This window comes from Arachis duranensis, chromosome 6 (assembly GCF_000817695.3).
Source record: "Arachis duranensis cultivar V14167 chromosome 6, aradu.V14167.gnm2.J7QH, whole genome shotgun sequence".
Taxonomy (NCBI): domain Eukaryota; kingdom Viridiplantae; phylum Streptophyta; class Magnoliopsida; order Fabales; family Fabaceae; genus Arachis; species Arachis duranensis.
The window spans coordinates 958,886-976,377 of record NC_029777.3 but is presented as its reverse complement, the minus strand read 5'-3'; the positions used below and the strand labels follow the sequence as shown (position 1 = coordinate 976,377).

The 17,492-nt window shown below is 41.2% G+C and overlaps 1 protein-coding gene across 1 annotated transcript; it reads right to left on the bottom strand.

Annotated features, from left to right (window-relative positions):
- Window positions 1-11,003: 11,003 nt before the first annotated feature.
- Window positions 11,004-15,869, bottom strand: LOC107491728 (protein NRT1/ PTR FAMILY 5.2-like). Its single transcript, XM_016112643.3, has 5 exons — window positions 15,663-15,869; window positions 15,010-15,227; window positions 14,344-14,903; window positions 12,921-13,417; window positions 11,004-11,488 (listed from the first exon to the last, which is right to left on the bottom strand). The coding sequence occupies exons 1-5, from the start codon at window positions 15,784-15,786 to the stop codon at window positions 11,085-11,087; spliced, it is 1,803 nt and encodes a 600-aa protein (XP_015968129.1). The 5' UTR covers window positions 15,787-15,869; the 3' UTR covers window positions 11,004-11,084.
- Between the last annotated feature and the right edge of the window lie 1,623 nt (window positions 15,870-17,492).

Sequence of the window (17,492 nt, the reverse complement as noted above, 5' to 3'; positions counted from 1 at the left end):
CGAAGAGGTAGTGGAAGGAGTTATAAAGAGAGAGGTTTGGTAACTGCAGCAAGAAAAAAAGTTTTTTAAAACATGCAATTGCATCACCTATGACTAAACCTTGAAAAGACTTGATATCATAAAGCATAGTTTGATTTTATTTAAAAATACTAGGTTAAATAAAACTGATTAAAAATGAAATCTTTTTCACTAAAGGACAAAATACAAATTCACACATGGATTTTGTAATACTCATTGGGCCCAGAAATGATAGAGTTTAAGAAAACATATTAGACCACAATAACTCTGAACTGAAGGGTTGGCCTAGAAGATTCAGAATGTGCAATTGAGTCCAAAAAATAATATTTTGGTGTTGTGATGAAGAAGAAGAAGAAAAGGAAGAAGAGATGCTGTTGTGATGGAGAAGAAAGAAAAAGAAGAATAGAAATTGGATATTTTGGTGAAAAAGGAAAAGGATATTTTGGTTCGAAGGACGGTTTTAAAACTAAGTTAAACCTTAGGGACGATTTTGTGTGCAAAGAAAGGTTGGGGATGAAAAAAATTTTCGACCTATACTTTAGGGACCAAAATCGTACTTAACCCTAACTTTTTCTATAACCTTTTTTCTTTGGTCGATGCTGCTTGAGTTGACTTCTCAGCTTTAGGGTTAACAATGCTCAATTCTGGACCAGAAGGCAATCTCATAGTTCCTTTAGAGGAGTAAACCTGTCGAGTTTCAGACAAGATATTTTCCAGATCAAAGTTGATGTCATCAAAACTCAAATCTCCAACTTCTAGAGAAGGAATACTAAAGGGTGGTTCCGTGTCTTGATCGACGAATTTCTATGTCGACAGTATGAGAATAGTGTCTTTGTCGACGGATTTCTGTGTCGAACCTCCAGAAACAATAATGGTAACTGCAGCAGTTGACCCTGATCCATATGCAGGCCCAGATTCTTAGTAAATTTCAACGTCACTAGAAAAAAGCATATAATGAATATAAAAAAGGCAAAATATATAGATCAGTTGTTAGTCGAAAGGAACTAGGAGGGTTTATGGTTTGGATTCGATCCGCATATCCGTGGTGTTTATCCGAATCTGATACAAAAATTGTGGATATGGACCTCATCCACAAGGCTATCGAATCGGATCGGATCTGATCCACACACTAATAGGATTTGATTGCGAATTTTGTGTAGGTATCTGTATATCCGCAAAAAAAGAGTAAATATTCTTGTTATATTTTATTTCAACTAATAATTATCATATATGTTGTATTATTTTAATTTATTATTTAAAAAAAGTTTGTTTAATATTATTTTAATAGTAAACATATTTAAAAAATAGAAAAAATGATGTTCGTTTCTCGGGTTCCGAACAGATCGGGTGGTCAGAAGGTGCAAGGGTGAGGACGCCTTAACTTGGGTCGCACTGTTTTACGGATAGTCGAGTAGCCGAGCACTTGTCTTGGAGAAATGACGGGGGGGGGTGCCACCTGCAAAGACACTCCGACGCTCAAGTCAGTAATGTGCAGGCGAGCAGAGTAAAGGGTTGAAAAGATGTGTCGTACCTCGGGGGAAGAGCCAATCTTCCCCTTATATACATGTCAGTAGTGGGCCCCGCGTGAGGTCAGGCCCATATTTCCAAGGACGCTGCCCTGCAGCCGTGTGTGGGTCGTACAGGACGCGTGTCAGGGTCGGTTGGAGTGCAGGTATCCGGGTCGGGTAGAACTTGGGTCAGGTCGACCCGTGTGGACCTTGGGCCGGGCCGTAACAGTGCCCCCACGCGCCAATGGTAGTCGTGGGAGCTACCAATGGCGTGTAGTTTCACATGTCGTTTGGTCGGCCGCTCGTGGGGAGGATGCGCCCCCAACGCGCGTGTCCCTTGGTTTGCATAGGCAACCGTTTCGTCGCTCCGTTTCTCGTGCCGAGCATTGAATGCTCATAATGGGGTGGGAAAAACCCCGTTTGAAAATACTATTCTGCCCTCAGGTGTTTTCGCGCTTTGGGGGAGCAGTTTTTAAACAGTCGGTTTTATGCTTCTGTGTTTTTTCACACTTCCCATTTCTCTTCTTCTTCTTCCCTGTTACAATATTTCAGAGCATTGTTGTGGTACCTTCGTTCATCTATCCTGCATTTTCCCAGACTTGCAACTCCATCTCCTTTCCATCAATTTAGGTAACTCTCGAATCAATCTCCCTTTTATGCATTATTTCTGTATGCTTGTTATTTGGTTTTTTTGACGTTACCGCGTAGCCTTTTAGTTGCGAGTAGATGTGTTAGGGGGGAAAGTACCATTCCAGGGTAGGCTTTTTCTCGTTCTTTTAGCCATTTAGTCTTGATTGGCCTTAGTCGGGAAGTCGTGGGGGGTGGTGTTTGTGTTCGGCCTGAGCAACCGATCTCTTAGACTAACTGGATGGTCCCCCCATGTAGGTATGGCTCGCACGGTCTCCCGGGCATCCGTTAACCCTACGGCGTACGACCAATATGCTTGGGTCGTCTCTGATATAAGGGATTCACCCAATCAAATGGGCGAGGAGGAGCTCACCGAGTTCCGACAAGCCGGGTATTTGTGCGGCGGGACCGACGAGGAGGCCAATTACGACGTTTTCGTCCCGGCTCCTCACGAGCGATTGTACGAAATCAACTTCCAACCCCGCCAGGTCGCCGACTGGATTTGGTTCTACAAAGCCATGTTCACTCAAGTCGGAGTTCGCATTCCGTTCTCAGCCTTTCAAATGGCGCTTTTAAACCGAATTTCCGTGTCACCGTCGCAGTTGCATCCGAACAGTTGGGCTTCGATCCGCTGTTTCGAGATGGTCTGTGAATATCTCGAACTGCCGGTGTCCGTGGATGTTTTCCTCTTTTTCTTCACCCTCACAAACCCTTCCAAGGAGGGGAAACATAGAAAAGGGTTCATGTCCTTCCGGGCTGCCCAGGGTCGGAAGATTTTCGGTTTGTTCGAAGATTCTTACCATGGGTTTAAGGACAAGTATTTTAAGGTCCGCCCGGCCAAAGGTCGTCACCCCTTTTGGTTGTCTTTGGAGGGGGTACGGCTCATCCCGACTTATTGGAGCTTCGGGGCAGGGGCCAATAGTTTTATTAAGGTAACTTATAGAAGCATGTCGGCAGTAGATAAGCAGATCGCCGAGGTGCTAATGGCAGTTTTTGGGAAAAACCCAGTAAATCCCCATCTCCTCATGGGTGACCGGGAGTCCGGCCGTAATTATATTTGTGAGAAGCTTTTTACTTTTCCCTTTATCTTTTTCCCTTTTGTTGATATTGTGTGACGATTAACCGACCTTCTTTGTTTTCCTGCAGTGGATATGTCTGCGTCGGTGACGGGTCTTCCCGACTTGTTTCCAACCTTCCTCGGCGGCGGTGATGACGAAGAGGATAATGACCAATCTGCTGCTGAGACGTCTACAATTCCTCCAGACGACAAAACCGCTTCAGGGCAGGAGGTCGTGGTCGGGGGAACCGGGATCTCGACCCAAGCTGCCCAGGTCGAGGTTGAGAAAGCGGTTCATGCCTCTCCTCTTCGCGAAGTGGTAGGTCAAGGGGGTTCGACGTCTGCCCCCGAGGTTGATGATGACGTGGAGGTGGTCCCCACCCCTAAAAGGAAGAGGAAGGCATCTTCTAGTCCCGAGGGGGTCCTCACCGTCATGGAGAGGAATTTTGATGCGAGCAACTTTATAGATACCCAACTGATTCCTGGTACTGAGGAGTACTTCCACGAGTCTTCCCTTGCCGGGCAGGCGAGGTGGATGTACCGAACTCTTCTGCGGGGTGCTGTGATAGCCCGGAAGGCTGAGTTTGAGCTGTCCGGGATGGAGTCCCTCCGCAGGAGGTTGGAAACTAGTGGGAAGGCCAATAATGAGTTGAAAAGTGAAGTTGAAACTCTCCGGGAGCAGTTGACTCAATCTTTGGAAAAGTTAGATGCCGCCGAGAAGAAAGCCACCACTGCCGAGCAGAAAGCCACCGCCGCTGAACAAAAGGCAACCGCTGCTGAGAAGAAGCTGAAAGAGTTGGCCGCGACGATTGAACGGTTGCTCGAGCGTGAAATGGCTCTGGAGGGCCAGGTTGGCGAGGCGCAAAAGCGTGTGGCAGAGGTTGAGAAAGAGAAGCAGGCCGTGGAGGCCGAGTTGTCGACCTGGAAGGCAAAGTACAAGGACGTCGTCAAACAGGGCAAGGGTGCGATCTTGGCTACCGAGGAAGCCCTCAAAGCTCAAATCAAAATTGTTGCCCTTGACTTCGACACGTCGGCAATTGGTGTCCGCAAAGTTATCCAGGATGGTAAGGTTGTCGACGTGCCGAAGAAATGAATCCTCTGTTCCTAGCTGCTTTTGTCTTGTCTTGTAAACATTATTAGTTTTTTAGCCGTTTTTGGCTTTGTGAACAATGTTCGTTTTAATCGTTTGTTCGTGCTGTCATGGTGAACTTTTCTTTATTCGTTTGGTGGTATGTTTCTTTTAACCGTTTTTGGTTTATTTTCGTCACTTATGTCGATGGCCCATGGCCTTTTGCGTAGTGGTTCCGGTTGTGGTTGACGGGTTCCCGGGGTGATCAGTCCCGGGGACGTGCGTCGTCGTTGGTCGTGGTGGTTTATCTGGAAAATTAAGTGAAAAAATAGGAGAAAAAATTTGCACAAGTATATCTTATTCGGTAATTGTATAAAGGACAGGTAAGTCGCTATGAGAAATTCAAAAGATAAATTTGCGAATTGACCACTTAGCTAGCCTGGTCGGTTTGTCGGGCCTTCCCCTAGGAGTAGAATCTTCTTAGGTTGTCCGCATTCCATGTTCTCGGGACTTCCTTGCCATCAAGTCTTTCTAGCTTGAATGCTCCTTTTCCCATCGCTTTCTTGATTCTATATGGGCCTTCCCAGTTGGCCGCTAGCTTGCCTTCTCCAGGGGTCGGCAGACCGATATCATTTCGTCTCAGGACGAGATCGTTTGGCTCGAATTCCCTCTTGAACACTTTGGTGTTGTAGCGCAGAGCCACTCTTTGTTTTAATGCCGTTTCTGTCAAATGGGCCATTTCCCTGGCTTCATCTATCAGGTCCTTTTCTACGGTTTCCTCCACTCCCTTTAGGAGCAACCGCGGGCTTGGTTCCCCGATCTCCACGGGTATTACCGCGTCCACACCGTACGTCAGCCGGAAAGGAGTTTCTTTAGTAGATGACTGTTCGGTCGTTCGGTAGGACCAGAGAACCGCTGCTAGTTCATCGGCCCAAGCACCCTTTTTATTATCCAACCTCTTTTTTAGCCCTGAAAGGATAACCTTGTTGGCGGACTCCACTTGTCCGTTCGTCTGAGGGTGTTCTACCGAAGAGAACCTTTGCCTTACCCCCAGGCCGCTGAGAAATTCCGTGAACTTCTTGTCAGTGAACTGTGTGCCGTTGTCCGAGATGACGACCTCTGGTATTCCGAATCGTGTTATCACCTGCCTCCACATGAATTTTCTGCAATTGGCCGAGGATATGCTAGCCAGTGGTTCGGCTTCTATCCATTTGGTATAGTAATCAATTGCCACTATGAGATATTTGACCTGCCCAGGGCCTACCGGGAAGGGCCCTAAGAGGTCGACTCCCCACTGAGCGAATGGCCAGGAGGTCGTTAGCAAGCTTAACTCGGAGGCCGGTGCCTTGGCAAAGTTGGCGTTCTGTTGGCACTTTATGCACTTTTTGACAAACTCTTTGGAATCTGCCATCATCGACGGCCAGTAGTACCCAGCTCGGATTAATTTCCTTGCTAGGGCTTTTCCGCCAATGTGGTGCCCACAGCAACCCTCATGGACTTCCCTGAGGACATAGTCCGTCTGGTCGGGGTGTAGGCACTTCAGTAGGGGTTGGCTAAGCCCTTTTCTGAACAGCTGTCCTTGGATGACGGCGTATTTGGCCGCTTCTCTCCTTAATTTCGCCGCATCCTTTTCGTCACCCGGGATTTGGCCGTGTTCTAGGAAGTTGGTGATGGGGTCTAGCCATGAAGAACTTAGGGTTGTTATGTGTAGTGCAATTGCTGGTTCTCTTGTCATGCCTTGGATGAGTGACCGGTTCCCCTCCCCTGGCTTTGTGCTGGCCAATTTTGATAGAAGGTCTGCCCGTGTGTTCCTTTCTCTGGGTACGTGTTGGACCGTGACCTCTTCGAACTTCTGGCTCAAGCTTTTAACCTTTTCCAAGTACTTCTGTAACAAGGGGTCCTTGGCTTGGTAGCTGCCGTTTACTTGGGAAGTGACGACTTGGGAATCGCTGCATACTTCCAGCTTTCTTGCTCCGACCTCTGCCGCTAGGGACAAGCCTCCTATGAGGGCTTCGTATTCTGCTTGGTTGTTCGAGATGGGAAACTCGAATCTAACCGACTGTTCGTATACAACCCCGATCGGGCTCTCCAGGATGATCCCGGCGCCTCCGTAGGTCTGGTTGGAGGCTCCGTCCACGTGGAGCTTCCACCGTGTACCCATGTCTTCGCCTGGGTCTCCTGTTACCTCAACCAAAAAATCCACCATGGCCTGCGCCTTGATGGCATGCCGGGGTTCGTACCGTATGTCATATTGAGAGAGTTCGATGGACCAAGTCATCATTCTTCCCGCCAGGTCGGGTTTCTGGAGAACTTGTCGGATCCCTTGGTCCGTTCTGACGACAACTTGGTGACTTTGGAAGTACTGTTTTAACCTTCTCGAGGAAGTCAGGAGTGCTAAGGCTAGCTTTTCCAACTTGCTATACCTTAATTCTGCTCCTTGCAGGGCCCTGCTTATGAAGTAGACTGGCTGTTGGGTTTTTCCGTCTTCCCGTACCAGTACTGCGGCCAGGGCTTCGCTTGTTATAGCGAGGTATAGGTATAGTGGTTCCCCGTCCCTTGGCTTCCCGAGAACGGGAGGTGCCGCTAGGATTTCCTTGAAGTGTTGAAAAGCTTCTTCGCATGCGGGTGTCCACTCAAACGCCATCCCTTTCTTCATGAGGTTGAAAAATGGCAGGGCCTTTGTCGCCGAGGCTCCAAGAAACCGGGAAAGTGAGGTCAACCGTCCTGCCAACCTCTGGACGTCCTTGATACAGCCCGGGCTCTTCATCTGGAGTATTGCCTGGCACTTCTCCGGGTTAGCTTCTACCCCTCTCTGAGTTATTATAAATCCCAGGAACTTGCCGGCTTCCATGGCGAAGGCGCACTTGAGGGGGTTCAGCCTCATACCGTGTTGACGGAGGGACGCAAATACACTTGCCAGGTCGTTTAAGAGGTCGTCAGGTCGTGTTGTTTTTGCCAGGATGTCGTCCACGTAAACTTCAACTGTTTTCCCTATGAAGTCGTGGAATATCCTGTTCATCAGCCTTTGATACGTCGCCCCCGCATTTTTCAAGCCGAATGGCATTACCTTATAGCATAAAGTTCCTCCTGGCGTTATGAACGCCGTTTTGTCTTCGTCCAGTCGGTGCATCGGTATCTGATTGTAACCGGAGTATGCGTCCATAAAACTCAGATACCGGTATCCCGCCGCGGCGTCGACGAGTGCATCTATGTTGGGGAGGGGGAAGCAATCTTTGGGGCATGCTTTGTTAAGGTCAGAGTAGTCCACGCACATTCTCCACTTGCCATTGTGTTTTTTCACCAATACCACATTTGAGAGCCACGTCGAGTAGTCCACTTCCCTTATGAAGCCTGCTTCTAGGAGGCCGGCCGTTTGCTTGGCTACCTCCTCTGCTCTTTCCGCCGACATCTTTCTCCTCCGTTGAGCCACTGGGCGTGCTTCCGGCTTGACGGCTAGATGATGTGAGATGATTTTTGGATCTATGCCCGGCATGTCGGCTGGTGTCCAGGCGAACAAGTCCCTGTTGGCCCTTATCATTTCAACCAAAGGCTCCTTCAGCTCAGGTGGGAGGTTCTTGTTAACGAATGTGAACTTTTCCTCTTCGTCACCAATTTTAAACTTCTCCAGGTCCCCTTCTGGTTCTGGTCTCGGCTTGTCCTCTACTCTGGCATCAAGGTCGGCTAGGAACACGCCGGATGCTTCCTTGGATTTCTTTCTAAGGGAAAGGCTGGCGTTGTCGCAAGCGACCGCTGTCTCGAGGTCTCCTCTTATGGTTCCTATGGATCCATCATCGGTAACGAACTTCATAACTAGCAGCTTGGTGTTGACTATGGCTTCGAAATCATTGATTGTTTTTCTTCCCAAGATGATGTTGTAGGCTGTGGAGTCTCGGAGAATTACGAACTCGGCCATCGCCGATCTCCGGCCTTGCATCTGTCCCATCGAAATTGGTAGGGAAATGACTCCGTCCGGTTTGATGAAGTGGTCGCCTAACCCGATAACCCCGTGCTGGTGAGTCGTCAGGTCGGCATCCTTTAGCCCTAGCGCGTCGAACACGTTGCGGAACATGATGTTTGAATCAGCTCCTGTGTCGACAAGGATTCGTTTGACGAGGCCGGTTCCCACTCTGGCCGTTATGACCATGGGGGGGTTTTCCGGGGCGTCGCTGAACCATTGGTCTTCCGGGCCGAAAGAAATGGATGGAGGTTTTTTGGAGTTTTGCACCGGCGTGGATGAGATCGCCAGAACCTTGGCGTCTTTCTTGTGTGCCGACCGGGATTTTGGTGCAGCGTTTTTTGCCGTTACCACGTTTATCACAGTGAGGCCATGGTCTCTGTCTTCGGGCTCCTGTCGCCGCTTGGCTGAGCGTGTCTTGCCTTCCTCGTCTTGATCGCGATAACGCCTTCTCGGCTCCCTGATGAGATGGGAGAATGCCGCTAGCTTTCCTTCCCTTATCGCCTGTTCCAGTGCATCATTCAGGTCGAAACAGTCCTGTGTTTGATGGCCATACCCCTTATGGTAATCGCAATAAAGGTTCTTGTTTCCACCCGTACGGTCCTTAAGTGGACGGGGCTTCGGAAGAATTCCCTTCTCCGCTATTTGTTGATAAACTTCCACGATGGGGAGGGTGAGTGGAGTGTAGTTGGTAAATTTTCCGACTCGAGGGAACGGCCTAGGTGCTTTGTTTGATGTCTCATCTCTGCCATTTTCTTTTGCTCTCTCACCGTCGCCTCCGGATTGCCGAGCCTGGCCGTAGACGGACTGCCGTTTATTGGCAGCCACGACTCGGCTGACTTCCTCGTCGTTTATGTACTCCTTGGCCACCGTCTGGATTTCATGCATTGTCCAAACCGGCTTCGTGGTAAGGTGTTTTCGGAAGTTCTCGTTGAGGAGGCCGTTTGTCAGGCAGAGACTGGCCACTGAGTCGGTTAAGCCGTCGATTTCCAAGCATTCATCGTTGAACCGATCTAAGTACCTCCTGGTCGGCTCTCCCGGTCTCTGGGTTACCCCTAGAAGGTTGATAGGGTGCTTGGCCTTCGCGATCCGCGTTGTAAATTGGGCCAGGAATGCGCGGCTGATGTCTGAGAAACTGTATATGGACCCTTGAGGGAGGCCGTTAAACCATCTGATCGCTGGCCCTGCTAATGTTACCGGGAAGGCGCGGCATCTCACTTCGTCCCCCACTCCTTCCAGATTCATCCTGGCCTCAAAGGCCGTGAGGTGTTCTAGAGGGTCTTGAGTTCCGTCGTATCTCATGTCCGTTGGTTTGTCGAAGTGTTTCGGCAACCGGACCTCGAGGATAGATCGGTGGAACGGCGTGACGCCCATTATCACAGGTTGTCGTGTTCTCTCGGATCTCCCTTCTCCGTCTTCACGACCTCTTGCCGTTCGGCGGGATTGTCTGCCGCGAGAGTAGATGATTGTGTCATTCCGTCTTCTCGGAATGGGTGACTCCTCTCGCGTGCTCTCTGCAGATATACGCCGTGAGCGGCTTCGGTGAGAGCTCTCCTCCTCGCTCCCGGGAGACGGGGTGTAGCTTGGATCGGTAGACCGTCCATCCCTCTCCCGGTCGGCTAGCTGTCGCTCTAGGTTCTGGACTCTGTGGCGTAGCTCCTGCATTATTATGGCACTATCGCCGCCCGTTCCCCCGAATGGTCGGGTTCTCGTGTGTTGCTGGGGGGATCTCCGCCCTCCCCTTTGCGAGGCGACGGAGGCTGCCCCCTCCGCTCCGGCTGTTCGAGCTCGGTCGCCGGGACCTGGCGCGACTTCCATTCAGGCAAAGGTTCCCCACAGACGGCGCCAATGTTCGTTTCTCGGGTTCCGAACAGATCGGGTGGTCAGAAGGTGCAAGGGTGAGGACGCCTTAACTTGGGTCGCACTGTTTTACGGGTAGTCGAGTAGCCGAGCACTTGTCTTGGAGAAATGACGAGCACTCGTCTTGGAGAAATGATGGGGGGGTGCCACCTGCAAAGACACTCCGACGCTCAAGTCAGTAATGTGCAGGCGAGCAGAGTAAAGGGTTGAAAAGATGTGTCGTACCTCGGGGGAAGAGTCAATCTTCCCCTTATATACATGTCAGTAGTGGGCCCCGCGTGAGGTCAGGCCCATATTTCCAAGGACGCTGCCCTGCAGCCGTGTGTGGGTCGTACAGGACGCGTGTCCGGGTCGGTTGGAGTGCAGGTATCCGGGTCGGGTAGAACTTGGGTCAGGTCGACCCGTGTGGACCTTGGGCCGGGCCGTAACAAATGAATTTATTGATATTTTTTTATAAAAATAAGCCTTTAAAAATATTTTTGTATTTTGCAAATATATTTAATATATGATCCGATTATTTTAGTGTGGATCGGATCAAAATTTTGGCCATATTCGATCTGATCCGATCCGCGTTCACCCCTAAAAGGAACTTAGCAATAAAAATCTAAACAAATATATTATTTTTTATTTAATATAATAAATATGTAATTATAAATGTTACATACATAAAATTATAAATATTAAATTAAATTAAATAACTTTATATTATTGTCATTACTCTAAATAATATTTGAAAGTATGCAGAGTCAGATTAATGAAAGTTATTGTAAAATATATACATAAAATGCACTATTAGTTATGTTTAGTTTTGTATATGCTAGAAATGCATCAGTAGATTTCTTTTCAAGCATACATGAGTAAAACCCTCATGTAAATTTGGTTGATGTTCTAATCAACATACAAGAACAGTATCCTTTGAAGCTTTATTATTATTATCTACGTTTTGAGAATGCTTATATGTAGTAACAAAAGATAGAGAAACTATTTTCCCTAAGGATTTGGGGTATTACTTTGATTTAGTTCCATTTTGTCATGTGATGAAGCATTATTATTTTTCATCTCCAAGCCAATTATTGATGCTTGTGTTGCATCATTGTTATAGACAAAGAACTTTGCAGCCACCAAAAAGCAGAGGAAATTGATAGCACTAAGAATGGCCAAGAATGCATAATAATAATCCAAATGAGAGACATTCAGATTATCCAAAATCCAACCCTTTTGACCATTGTTTCTCTTGGTGAGATCAGCAACTGTTGATATAAGGAAACTACTGAAAAACGTTCCAATGCTCAAGCTTATGAAAACATATGATGTTCCTAAACTTTTCATGCCTTCTGGTGCTTGATCATAGAACAAATCTAGCTTAGCAACATCCACAAAGGTATCAGCAATTCCTGCCATCATCATCAAAGATGTTGAACTCAATCCAAATCAATCCAATATAATAAAGTTTCTAGCTAGAAATAAATTTAACAATAATGTTACATCTTACATGATGTGTATTTTGTACACATTTTACATGGTGGCTGATTTTTTGTATACAATATAGTATATAATTATTAGTAGCGATCAATATAATAAAATCAATAAATTTTTAAACATGATCTAATTAATTATATAGAGTGTGAATTTAGTATCTATATTTCAAATTCGATCAAATTTAATCAATTATTAAATATAATTTTTAAAATTGATCAAATTCAAACTATATAATTTCATATAAAAAAAACTTTAAATTTATGCTTTAATCCATGATCATTTTAATTTGCTAGTAAGCTTCAACTTATGTATAATTTTACTTAAATAAAATTATTCTATACATTTAAATATAAAAGAGTTATTTATTATTGTTCATTCATTTTATTTACCTTACTAATTATTATTTTCTTAAAAGCTTACTAAACCAAATTTAATTTAAATGGCCAGAAATTGGATCAGAATGAAATAATTGATCCAAAAATAAAATAAGATAAACAGTATTATTTAAAAGACAATAATTAAATATCACCTTAACTAACATAAAATTATCTTATTTAGTATTTATTAATAATTAATTTTTATTTTTTTAATATTTATTAATTATTATTAAAATAATTATATAATTTTATATATAATAAATATGTAAATTATATGCATAAAATTATAAATATTAAATTAAATAGGGTAAAGTATACTTTTTATCTTTGAAGTTTGACAAAAATTTTAAAAAGTATCCTTAAGTTTTAATTTGTTTTAATTTTATCCCAAAAGTTTTCGATTTGCATCAAATATACCCCTGACGGCTAATTTTTAAAAAAAGTTTAAGACCAATTCAACAACAATTTTATAAGAATAACTCTCACCACAAACAAATCAAGCATAGTTTTCATGCATTATTATTGTTATTAAATTGGTCTTAAATTTTTTGAAAAGTTAGCCGTCGAGGATATTATATTTGATACAAATCGAAAATTTTTGAGACCAAATTAAAACAAAATAAAATTTAGGGGTATTTTTAAAACTTTTCTCAAAATTTAAAGACAAAAAACATACTTTATTCAATTAAATAAAAAAATTTAATTATTATCTTCCTAGCATTATCGATGATAATTTTTTATCATATAGATTTTTCGGGTGAAAACGCAGATGAAGTCGACCTCACGTGAAGTTGATTTTACGTAAAGTTGATATCTGAAAGCCGGTAGATGAAAATTTAGTCAAATCAGTCAAATCATCTAACGATTCTCAAATATCAACTTCATATAAAATCGACTGCACTTGAATTTTCACCGATTTTTCGTAGAAGCCATCAGTTCAAACCGGAGTGTGGACATCCATAATAAGTACCTGCCAATGCAAACTGGGGAAGCAAGATGAAAATAGAGAGAGGAAGGATGTCATGCTGGCCCAAGAGGTTGTGTTGTCTTGCAACACTGAGTCTCTTCTTCTCAGCCAAACATGCAGTAGTCATTATAACAATGTGAATCACAAGTCCAATTCCAAGTCTCTGAAGTAAGGTGATCCCTCTGGGGTTCTTGGTGTAGCGCCTAACAAGAGGAACAAGGATACGATCATAGGTAACAACACTGAGAAGCATGAATATGTTGATGAATGCAGTGAGACATGCTGGTGGGATCTTGAAATTGGGTCCTATGCTTCTGTCCAAAGTGGTGCCTTGTTTGATGAACAGTGTGTTTGCTTGTGCTATCACTGTGCTTGGCATGCATGTTGTCACCATTATTGGAACCATTTTCATCATCTGCTTTGTTTCTTCCACTTGTGTCACTGTGCATAGCATCCATGGCTGTCTTTGCTTCGTTTTTATTGCAGCTTTGTCAAGGAAACTATAACAACCATTTCAATTTTAGTTTTAATTTATAAAAAATAAGTTTAGAATAAAATATATTTTTTATTTTTAATATTTGTAATTTTTTAAAAAATATTTCTAAGGTAGAGACTCAGGTGTAGTGACTACACATGAAGTTGATACATGAAAATCGTTAGATGATTTAATTAATTTGACTAAATTTTTATTTAACTGTTCTCGTATATCAACTTTACGTAAAGTCGACTCACCTGAATTTTTACCTATTTCTAATATTTAATTTCATTTAATTTTGTTGTTAATATTTTGTATTTATATCAAAACTATCCTAAAGTATATTTTACCCCAATAAGTTAATATAACACAATTCCTTGCTAGGTTACATCTCATGTGAGTTATCTATTTCTTTAAACAAATTCATTCCTTTTGATAAAAAAAAATTGGGTAGAGTATATTTTTTTGTCTCTGAAATTCAACAAAAATTTTAAAAATATTTGTAAGTTTTATTTTGTTTTAATTTTATCCCAAAATTTTTTGATTTGCATCAAATATACTTCTGACGGTTAATTTTTCAAAAAAATTAAAATCGATTCAACAACAATTTCATAAAAACAATTCGTTAATACGAGCAAATCAAATATAATTTTCATGCATTATTATTAGATTGGTCTTAAATTTTTTAAAAATTTAGCTATCAAGAGTATTTTTAATACAAATAAAAAAATTTTAGGACAAAATTAAAATAAAATAAAACTTAAAAGTATTTTTGAAAATTTTGCAAAATTTTGTGAACAAAAAATATATTTTAGCGAAAAAAATTTTCTTTGCCTTCTTTTATTAGGGTTACCGATGTAAAATGCTTTGTTGAAATAATTTAACCTTAATTAATGATAGGGCTACTTTGTCTGTGTACTCTAAATTATTAAATTCCGTTTAATTTGTTACCTTAATGAAGGGCTATGATAAATTCTGTTCCTTCCATTAATTGCATACTCCTCAACAGTAAGCTCATATAGTTCTTTTGGATCATCAGGGACCTCAAGCTTCCACTTTCTCACAGCAGCAACAATCACTTGAAGCATCCTCGTTAATGGGCTTCCAGATGGCGACTTGTGCCTATAAAATGGAGTCCCAAACAAAAATACCAAAATCGAGAACAAAAGCCCACCTGTTGGGATCCCATACCCAAGGGCCCAGCCCACATTGTCTTGTATATATACCAACACAGTGTTTGAGAATATGGTGCCAATTAAAATGAATGTGACCCACCAATTGAAGAATGAGATCTTTTGGTCCTTTTCTTTGGGCTCAAACTTATCAAATTGGTCCGCTCCCATTGTGGAGATGTTGGGCTTCGTGCCACCTGTGCCCACTGCAATGATGTATAGGCCCAAGAAGAATAGGCCCACTTGCAATGATGTTGCTTTCTGGCAATCTTTGTCTTGTGGACATGGTGGTGGTTTTAGTGCTGGTAGTGAAACCGCTAGAGTCAACAAACACATTCCCTAATAAGTCCCAGAAGAAAAGTTATATTATTAATTTATTATTATTATTGTAGACTTGTTGAAGAGATATATAGGAACAGCAACAATAAAAGTATTATATATTTACCAAGAGGTAAATGGCAGATGAAATTAGAAAGGTCGAATATCGACCAAGGTATGCATCGGCAATGTAAGCACCAATGGCTGGCATGAACCATACAACTCCAACCCAATTGGTTACATTTTTTGAAGATTTGACGGTCCCTTCATGCAGCTCCTTTGTTAGGTACACCACTAAGTTTGATGCTATCCCATAGTATGCCATCCTCTCCACCATTTCATACCCTACAAATATAAATACATAACACTTAACGAGTTTAATTTTGATGCATTCACAATATAAATTAAAATGTTTTACATAAATATCTAATTATATTCGACTATTTATGTATAGCCAATGTAAAAAATAATTATTTTTATTATCGTGTTGTTATACCATCATTAAATGTACGAATAAAATTAAATTCTAATAATTACATTTAAAATGTATGTCGTTCATATATTTAGATAAAAAAAATAGAGTTATACTATGTTTACACCAAAATTAGTCACTAAAGTTAGCCATTAGTATAAAATACATGCTGGAATATAAATATATTATAAAAATAAATTAAACCACACATGTATTTATATACAAATACATTAGTGACTGATTTTAGTAACTGATTTTGGCGTACAAATAGTATTTCTCAAAAAAATAATGTAGCAGTGTATGTTTACCTACTATGAAGGAGCAAGCTTTCCATTTCCCAGTGTTTGACCTTAAAACGGGTCTACCTTTGAGGTCCACTGTGCCATCTTCAGTGTAATCTTCTCCTTTTTCTTCACTCAACAACACTCCCATGATGCTTGACAAAATCAAAATTAAAGATATCACACACTTCTCAAAATTTTGGTTCTTGTGTATGTGGGTGGGGACTGGGGAGTATTATTATGAGGTTAGTTTTAATAAGCTTCTATTATTAATATGTTATATATATAAGCTATGATTGGGATCCAATATGATTTTGAAAGCTTATTTTTGTTTTATAGCGGTCATTAAGCTTCTACGTTGTCCATTTGCATGGGCTATCTAAAAACGGAATCTAGAGGGAAAAAAACAAACGGAGTCAATTTCAAGAGAAAGTATAGAAAGCTAATGGAATATTTGTATAATGTGTACAATAAAGGCTTAGGGAGTATTAGAGATATAATTATTAGTGTTACTTTTTTAACTTTTGGGATAAGTGGTATCATGACATGATATTAGAGCTTTAGATTCAAAATGTCAAGAATTCGATTTTTGGTGAATCCCAAAATCAGTTTAGATGAGTGATTTCATAACCTGAGATGTTTAGAAGTACTCCAATTTTAATTATTATTTTAATTGTCTTGTAGCACTTGTTGTTTATGCACAATTGAACATGTTTAGTTTACTGTAATAATTATGTAATTTTCATCTACTTGGCGATGACGTCTTTATTTAAAATATAATTAATCAACTTGTATTTCAATAATCAATCTGTTGAAATTGGAATGTCTCACGACATAAAAGAAAAAGAAAGCCATTTCTTCGCCAATATCATTATAAATAAAATAATATATGTCCTAAATAAATATCTAATTATTTATTAAAAAATTTTCATCTTTTTAGCATTTTTTCTCTTTACAATAACATGGATCAAGATTTTAATACTCTTTAAGTTTCTAAAAAGAGTAGGGTAAGGTAACTAATTTTCTAATATTATTTTATTTATCTTAAATTTTAGATTATAAATCTTAAATTATAAACATAAACACAAAGTTGGTTTTTTGTAATTATTTTTAAAAAAAATGTCAAAAGTGAAAAACATAATACGTAGCACAAGAAAAATATATATATGGGGTGGTGGCGCAGTTGGCTAGCGCGTAGGTCTCATAGCTTAAGAGTGATCCTGAGGTCGAGAGTTTGAGTCTCTCTCACCCCATTATTTTCATTTTTTTCCTTTACGTTTTTTTTGTTCAGCCTAACAACTCATAATGATTCTGACAAGTGACGAAACACCACATAATTAAGCTATGTTTTAATTGGCAATCTATAATTAAATAGTGATTAGTGAGCACATACTTGAAGTGTAATTAATAAAGAACCCAATGCATTGGAACAAAGTCTAGTCATTTAATTTTCTTTATATTATGCATTTAGTTAATGTACTTGTTAAGATTATTAATATGAAATCTTTTATATTAAAAGACTAATTCACTTATTGTCTTTTAACATGCATCCTATATGCCAATTTTTTACACTATTTATAAGTAAATAATCTTAATAGTTAATACACACTTTCGATTTGGAATATATTTAACAACTGTTTTTAATATTTGTTAGTAAAATTTCTTTAATAATTAATCAATTCAGCTAAAGAGCTAATCAGGGGTGGAGTTAGATAACATATTAGAAGGAATAAAAAATATTTACAAATTAAAATAAGATTAAAATAAAATTTTAAAAAGAACTAAATTAAAATTTATATATAATTTATATATAAAAAATTAAAATTAGGGGCTTTTTCATTATGTGGTTCATTCTCT

What these genes read in the sequence shown, in the direction of transcription:
- LOC107491728 (XM_016112643.3), bottom strand. Translation starts at nt 15,786, where the DNA reads ATGGGAGTGTTGTTGAGTGAAGAAAAAGGAGAAGATTACACTGAAGAT. An exon ending in CATCTGCCATTTACCTCTTG is followed by an intron (nt 14,904 to 15,009) that starts GTAAATATATAA and finishes GGGACTTATTAG; the next exon opens with GGAATGTGTTTGTTGACTCT. An exon ending in TATCATAGCCCTTCATTAAG is followed by an intron (nt 13,418 to 14,343) that starts GTAACAAATTAA and finishes TGGTTGTTATAG; the next exon opens with TTTCCTTGACAAAGCTGCAA.